Source organism: Gracilinanus agilis, chromosome 3 (assembly GCF_016433145.1).
Source record: "Gracilinanus agilis isolate LMUSP501 chromosome 3, AgileGrace, whole genome shotgun sequence".
Lineage (NCBI taxonomy): Eukaryota > Metazoa > Chordata > Mammalia > Didelphimorphia > Didelphidae > Gracilinanus > Gracilinanus agilis.
Genome location: NC_058132.1, coordinates 162446481 through 162454949, shown reverse-complemented (window position 1 = coordinate 162454949; position 8469 = coordinate 162446481). Strand labels below are relative to the sequence as shown.

The window sequence follows — 8469 nt, the reverse complement described above, 5'->3', positions numbered from 1 at the left end:
GACAGAGGGAGTGAGGGAAGGAGGGAGAGAGAGAAGAGGGGAAGGAAGAAGGGAAGGGGAGACGGAGACAGAGACAGAGATAGAGAGAAAGGAGGGAGAGAGAAGGAAAGAGAGAGAGAGAAAGAGAGAGAGAGAAAGACAGAGAGAGAGAGAGAGAGAGAGAGAGAGAGAGAGAAAGACAGACAGAGAGAGAGAGAGAGAGAGAGAGAGAGAGAGAGAGAGAGCTCATCACAGTGCAGAGAGGAAGAGAGTAAATGAAAGAAGGGCAAGAGACCCTGGAATGCTTCTGAGACTCAGTCTCAGTTTATCCTCTGGAGTTGCAGCGACATAACTTCAAGGAAAAGGAGGGAGGCATCAATTCCCCAGGGAATTTTGAGAGCATAAACAGAAAGTTAGAGCTTTGGATGATCTAAGAGCTCATACCTAATAGCTGTGGAAATCTGCAATAGGGCTTTCTAACTGGCTGTATGTTGAGACTCTATTCTGAGCCTTTAATCTAATGGCTCATAATTTTGTCTTTGTATTTCTCATGTGACCTCCTTTCGGTCTAACACAAAGTCACTGCTTGTCGACTGGCTGGTTGACACAATATTTTATGGTTGACAAGGCATACTTCTTTATATGGATGAAAACCCCAAGGTTCCTCGAGAAGTCCATGGTTACACAGGTAATAAGTGTTTGCATCAGGATTCAAACACAGGTCCTTGGGTTCGAAATCCAGGGCTGTGTCCACTCTACCAAACACTTGTTGCTTATAAACATGCCAATACACCGGATCAAGTTTAATTAAATTCTCCAGATATTTATGGAGCACCTATTGCGTGCTGAGCACTGTGCTGAGTCCTGGAGCCGTGGCAAAGATTCTGTAACACCTGGTCCCTGTCCTCACGGGGCCGGCCGTGCAGTGGTCTGGTTTGTGTTCCAGCATCCACTTTGTTCCGGTCTGCATGTCAAGGGCTGAGCGTACTAGAAAGATGTTACAAACTATCATTGTAACCAGGAGACTCGCTGACAACATCTGATTTTTGCAAATTAGCAAGAAAAGGAATTTAAAAAACCTGATTAATAAAAGAAATTGGGGATGCGGCAATTTCTCAATGTATGTGGCTCATTGAATTTGACATGTGTGAGTTAGTCTTAATTATTTAGGCGGCTACATTACCGGGCTCTAATAAGCAGGCTGTGGAAAGCTGCTAAACGAGAGGGCTTTCTTCTGGAGTCTATGTTGAGATGTCATTATGGGTCTGTGAGATCCTTGGGAGAATCAGAAGGCTGGAGGATTAGAGAAGTAAGGATGAACCAGCTCCCATTGTCATATGTCACTACTTTGAGATCTAAATTGGGGGCTCCTAAACTATGGATTAAAGAAGTTTGTCAATGTGATAGAGTGAAGGTCAGAAAAATTGGCAAGAAATTGAGAATACTAACAAAGACACTGACTAAGCAGACTCACAGAATATTAGAACTTGGTACAGGAGGGGACTTTAGAGATCATTTAGGTTAGTCTGATCATTTTAACAATGAAGAAGCTCATAGAAACTTGCCAGCAGTCTGTTAGTGGTAGAGCTGGGACCAGAACCTGAGCCTCCTGGCTCCCAGTCTAGTGATCTTCCTAGGAAAAGGCAAAAGTAAATGAGATTCATCTGGGGAAAAAAACCAACAAGGATTTTTTAAAGCACCTACTATGTGCCAGGCACTGTGCTAGGTTCTTTGGATATCAAGAAAGAACAATCTCACTTTCTCTATCACAAAATAATCTCTGCCCTCAAAAAGCTCACAATCTAATGGAGGAGATGACATGCAGACAACTGTGAACAAACAAGAGATATACAGGATAAATTGGAGGAAAAAAGGGAGAAAAAAACTCAAAAGACTGCCACCTTAGAATGGTAAGGGTGTGTGTGTGTGTCACAGGTTCAAAAATCAGACACAAGCTTGTCTGGACCCAGGACAACAGAATCAGCAAGGCCAGGCTAGGGGGTTTCTATTTTAGAATACAAAGGGAAGGATGGTCCAGCAGAATCAGGTCTTAGCAATAAAGTCTTCTGAATTGAGCTACTATAATATCAGAGCCACTACATACAGTGGAAACCTTCATAAATGGACAGAGGGGAGGTTGACTGTGAGAGCAGTACTGACCAGAGGAAAGAAGAGAACAGGATGAGTACAGCTTCACTTATAAAGGGTGAGATGGAAGATGTGTAGAATTTAGGAATGACTGAAAAGAGATCTGAGGGGGCAGGTATGTGCCCCAGTGTATAGAAAGAGCCAAGACTGGAGACAGGAGGTCCTGGGTTCAAACTGGCCTCAGACACTTCCTAGATAGATGACTGCGGGCAAATCACTTAATCCCAAACTGCCTAGCCCTTACCTTTCTTCTGCCATGTAACTGATACTATCAATTCTAAGACAAAAAATAAAGGTTTAAAATAAAAAGAAAGGAGATTTGAGGTTTGGGAAATAAAAACTGGGAGGAAAGATTTAAACTGATTGGATAGTGTGTATCTTAGAGAAGAGAAGGCTAAAGATTAATTGAACAACTTTCAGATTTATGAGAGTAATGACTATGTCCTCTTCATCAGCACGAGGGACAAAATAAGAGAAAGTGAGCAGCAAAAAGATTTCAGTTAAAAACAATTTTCAAACAATAGAATAAGACAATAGACTTGGTAATAATTTCTTCCATTTACATAGTCCATTAAAATGAAAAAAAGCTTTACATAAATTATTTATTTGTACTTTATAGCAATCCTATGTAGTACAGACATAATTTTCTCCTTTTCACAGGTGGAGAAACAGACTTGATTTGTTCACAGTCATACAATTAGTGTTAGAGGCAGAATTTGAACCCAGGTGTTCCTAAGTAAAGTCCAGTTATGCCATTATACTAGGATGTCTGGAGGTAACAGAAAGCTGCCTATAGATATCTGTACACTTTGGAGTAATCTGCTGGAGCCCAGTATTTCATACCAAATTCTGCTTCATATAGCCTGTCTCCTAGAGGTGAGGGAAGGTGGGAGAGTAGGTATGATTACTTTTTCATGATTAAGATTTCATTATTCTTAGGAACAATAAATGATACTACTAGTATAGCCATCTTACCACATATTTGTAGTGCTATACTTTTCAAAGTTCTATCTCAGCCTCATAGCCTTAGGAAAGCCTAGAAAGCCTTTCCTAGAGCTAGCTCCCTCTCCTCTCCTCCTTCTGCACCCCTGAATTTCCCAGGGTATCCAGGGTCCTTATCTGCTCCATTGGTGAAGTTCTGTCTATTTCAAACTGCTCCCATCAGTGTTTTGTAAGAGTTACTTTGAAACCTCACCCATTCCCAACCAAATTCACAGCTATTAGGAGTGAACACGGCCTAGGGAAGTCTATTGAACAAGAAATAAAATATTATTGATCCTCATCAACCTTAGATGAGCAATGAGGCATCTATTTGTAATTAGAGGGAGGAATCAGACTATTTTTATTCATAGCACACTTGACACAAACATGCAAGTACATAGTGTCGTCTTCTTCACTGGGGCACCCTAGCCTGGCCTCTGTTAATTGAGAATTAAGTAGTTTAATTGCCCTTCAGTACCAAACAAATATTGACACATTAGCCGCAACTGAGGAGTCTTAAAAAAACAAACTAGTGATAAGGAAGTCTGAGAAGGTGGAAATTAGTTTGAAAAGTGGCAAAGCTCAGGGTCCTATAGCACACCTCAAACAGTCAGGGAAGAGCTGGTCTTCTATTCCTATTCACTAGGACAAATGCATATCCTCTCTGGGGGTCTGCAGAATTGAGCAAAGAACTTCAAATAGTTAAGGAAGAACATAGAGAGCAGTTTTTATCTGATGGTCCATGAACTTGCTTAAAAAATATCTTGATAACTGTATGTCAAAATGCTTTGTTTCCTTTGTAAACCTACGTATCTTCTTTGATGCATTTAAAAACATTTTATTGTGTTTGCAGATAATGTGTTTTTTACAAACTGAAGGTTTGTGGCAACCCTGTATTGAGCAAGTCTGTTGGTACCATTTTCCCAACAGCATGTGCTCATGTGGCGTCTCGGTGTCACATTTGTTATTCTCACAATATATCAAATGTTTTCTTTATTATTATATCTGTCATGGTGATCTGTGATCAGTGATATTTGATGTTATTGTTGTAATTTTTGGGGGGTCCTATGAACTGAATCCATGTAAGTCAATGAACTTAATCAATAAATGTTGTGTGTGTTCTGACTGCTCCACCAACCAGCCATTCTACTACTTGTCTCTCTTGCTCTCCTCGGTCTCTCTATTCCCTGAGACACAACAGTATTGAAATTAGGCCAATTAATAACACTACAATGGCCTCTAAGCATTTAAGTGAAAGGAAGAGTCAATAGATGCTGTAAACTTCACTGTTGTTTTACTTTAAGAAATTGTTTACAGCCACTCTACATTCAGCACCCTGATCAGTCAGCAAGACCCTTCTCCAGCAGAGAGAGTATCACTTGCTGAAGGCGCAGGTCATGGTTAGCATTTTTAGTAATAAAATATTTTTATTAAGGTATGTACATTATCTTTGCACATTTAATAGGCTACCATCTAATGTAAACATAACTTTTATATGCACTGGGAAGCCAAAAAATTAATCCCTTTCTTGTAGCATTCATTTTATTTTGGTGGTCTGGGACCAAACCTGCAATATCTCTGAGTTATGCCTGTATTTTGTGAGAGGGGTCCATAGGTTTCATCTGTTTGTTAAAGGGACTCATCACACACAAAAGGTTAAGAACTCCTGGTTTATAACAACAGCTAGCATTTATATGGTGCTTTGAGATTATTAGCAAGTCTTAAAGCTTTACAAATATTACCGCATTTTATCCTCACAACAGCCCTGGAAGGTAGATGCTATTATTCTCATTTTATGGATAATGAAATTGAAGCAATCAGAGGTTAAGTGACTTGCCTGAGAGTCACACAATTAATAAGTATTTGAGGACAGATCTGAACTCAGGTCTTCCTGATTCCAGGTCCAGGGCTCTATCCACTGTCTAATTGCTTCAGATAGCTGTTTAGCCAGTGAGTTATGACCTTGGGGAGGTGATTCCCAGAGGTTAAATAAAAGAGAAAATAATTTATCTCCTTTCCAGTTCTAGCAAAAGACAGGAAGGATTAGTCAAAAGTGGAATGAGCTGACTTTTAGAATTACAGGTTTCCTTTCATTAGAGGTCTACATGCAAAGGTTGAGCATGGGACCACTTTGGAGATATGATTTAAAGGTAAAGCCTTTTCTGGTGGAGTCTAGACCAGATAGCTTCAGAGGTTTCTTTAGTCCTAAGAATCTGTGTGATCCCTGTGGTAGGATCTATTTCATTGGGGACTGGGTAGGGGCAAAAGAGGGACAATAATGAGAATCCGTTGTATAGCTACTTTTTTTGACATCATGATTTTTATTATTTTACAAATCCTTTTCATATATCATCCCGCTTGATCCTCACAATGGTCCTGAGAGTTAAGTAGTTTACTGGGTTTATTTACTCATTTTACAGATGAAGAAACTGAGGCTGAGGTTTGGGGAAGCTATGGTATGCTAATTCCAAGTTCATTTAAGAACTATAAACTTTACATTGCTATTATAATTCTTCCTATAGTGTCAAGGATGGGACAGGAACCCATACCTCTATTTCAAGTTGTTAGAAACTTCAATGACCATTTAGAACAACTTTCCACATTTCAGACAAGAAGAAGCTGAGGTCCAGAGGGCTCACTGCTTCTTTTAGTTACTTCATGGCTATAAGTCTCAATTTCCTTATTATAAAATGGGAAGAATAATATGTGCCCCATCTAACAAACTTATAGTAAGGAAAGTGCACTATGAAGCATGAAGCTGGATAGGGGTTATGTTAGTATTTTTATTCTCTCCTATCAATCTGTTGAAGCCTTCTTGAAGGTTGAGGCTGGAGAGAATGTTTGGAAAATTCTCACTCTATTGCTGCCAAGCTCTAGTTTTCCTCATTCAGCCTACTCACTCCCCTTACAGCTTAATTACTCTCAATCCTAGCAGTGATGATAGCCATGAGTCATGCAGAGATCACCATTTCTGATCAACCTCTGCATTGAAGTGACCAGAGCAAGGGCAAAGTAAAGGTTTATTAATCCTGATGTGCATGGTTCTGTCCCTCTAGGCTGGAGAATAAATGTTTAATAGCCCTATAATACCTGTTAGATAATTTTTGGAGCTCATGCTTGCTAATTTTAAGTTTATTAAAGAACTATAAACTTTACATTGTTGTAAAGACCTAATTACGGTTTCATTGCTTATTTAATATTGAGTTAATTATATTAGAACAAAGTTACTTTTTCCCATTCGTATTAAGTATCAATTAGTTGTTTTAAACTATTGATTTGTATTTAATTAACTATGCTATTACATACCAATTAAATTTTTATAAAAGAAAACCTAAACAGCTGGGGTCTTAAATTACCTTCTACAAACAATGGTTTTCACAAAATACACTTGTCGAATTTTCTCTTTTAGGAATTTATGGTGATTTTTATTTTTGGGCATAGACTGGTGGAGACATTTTGCATTTCCAGACTCATTCTCCTTTGATTTAAAAAGATGTGAAAGCTCACCCAGACGTCGTGCTAATATGACCATATACAATGCAAAAAGTGGACTTAAGAGTAAGAAGAGACCTGGGTTTGAATCACTACTTCTTTATTAATCTTTTCCTGTATGGTCTTGTCTAAGCATCATCATTATCATCATCATCACCATCATCATCATCATAAATAGCTTGCATTTATAGAGCACCTAATATATGCCAGGCCCTATCTGAAGCACTTTACAAATACTATCTCATTTGATATTTACAACAGTTATTGTTATGTGATTATCCCCATTTTACAGATGAGGAAATTGAGGTAGACAGAGGTTAATAGGTTGCCCAAGGTCACATAGGCATTAAAAGTCTGAAGCTGGATTTGAACTTGTGTCAAGAAGATGAATTTATTTTTAGGCTTCATTTTTATTTTATGTGTCAGAATCTGTGCTATGTAAACTGGTCTATTTCTATCTACTTCTATATAACATTTATATATAACAAATATATATATTTATATTTTGTTTTTCCTTGAGTTATCCAACAAAATTATTTTTAAGACTCTGTCATTGTCTCCTCTTTTTACAGCTAGTATTGAGAAGAAGCCTCTGACACTTGGTGTTTCTGTGTCTTGGTTCATCTAATCCTCAGTTGAGGTTGATATATGCTTCCAACTCTGTGTTGGAGTTGAACTCCAGTTTAGTTGAAGGTCAGTAAGATAGGGCCATAATGGAGGTATGGAAATTGTGAGGTTGGTCACAAACAAGTCCTTTGGTGCTTGTTGTTGCTGGTGGGGTTTCTGATGTGTAACTAATATAAAGAGTATTAAGTGATGGCTGGAGTCAAGGGACTACGGAAAGCTGTGCTACCATAGCCTGGCATGCTGGACAAAGTTCTGACTTGAGAATCAAGAAATTTGGATTATAGTCCTGGCTCTGGCAGAATAGAATGAGGAAATAGTTCCACTGATCATCTTTTTTCTCTTTTAACTTAATCTTTCTCCCCATCAGCCTAGATGCTTTGTTGGGTTCTGGTTTTTGAGGGTCTTTGTGACCTTAAGTCTTTTAAACTTTTCCTAAGAGAAAACAAGAAGTTGGTAGCTGCTTCCCAAGTGCAGTGATGCCTGACTGGATCAGATGTCAGTAAAGCCTACATAGGAGGCTGAGCACCGTTGGGCATTGGGTTTTACTGAGGCTGAAGGGACAGGCTTTGAGTGAGTTACTCTTGCACTCACCAAAAGCCAAGACAGAGGGCAAAGAAGAGGTCCAAGCATTTACCAATCTAAATGAGAAATGGCTGGTCCTCCCCTCAAAGACCTTTGGGGAAACAGAGAAGGGACATAGAGTTACAACAGAATCTGGGGAAGAGCTGATCCTGTGCCTACAAGTCGGGAGATATCAATAGGAAACATGTATGGATACCTGTGCGAGAACGGGAGTGCCCTAGGTGATCTCCGGGCATTGCTCTAAATGGCAGTAAAGAATGCCGCTGAGGTCCTTCTCTCTGCCAAGTGGCCTGGCTGGAGGATCAGCTGGACAGCCGTACACAATTGTTTGAAGAAGGAAAAGGCTGCCTTCTGCAGAAGGCAGCAAAGCTGAGCGCTCAAGAAGGGAAAGAGGTGTGCTGGTTGGGTTGTTAGCTCACCTGTCACATCTTCACTGGCCATGGTGCTGATATTTGCTCACATGCCAGCAAACCATCTCGTCATCCATTTATTGCACAAATAAAATCTTAAAGGCTGAGGATTAGTTGAGTGAGTCCTGTGGGGACTACAATGTGACTTGAAAAATTCATCATCAGAGCTCAAACCGATAGGAACCTTGGTCGCCCTGAATGGTTCCCTCGAGTCTTAAACAAAAAGGCCTGAGAAGGGAGGGAAGCTCTT

The 8469-nt window shown here is 39.6% G+C and overlaps 1 protein-coding gene across 1 annotated transcript in view; it reads right to left on the bottom strand.

Moving 5' to 3' along the window:
* KIRREL3 (kirre like nephrin family adhesion molecule 3) overlaps positions 1 to 8250 on the bottom strand; it is a 208830-nt gene extending 200580 nt beyond the window's left edge. The window contains exon 1 of the mRNA XM_044668979.1: positions 8229 to 8250. Within this exon, the coding sequence (XP_044524914.1) occupies positions 8229 to 8250 (22 nt within the window). The remainder of the gene's footprint in view (positions 1 to 8228) is intronic.
* Positions 8251 to 8469: the final 219 nt, after the last annotated feature.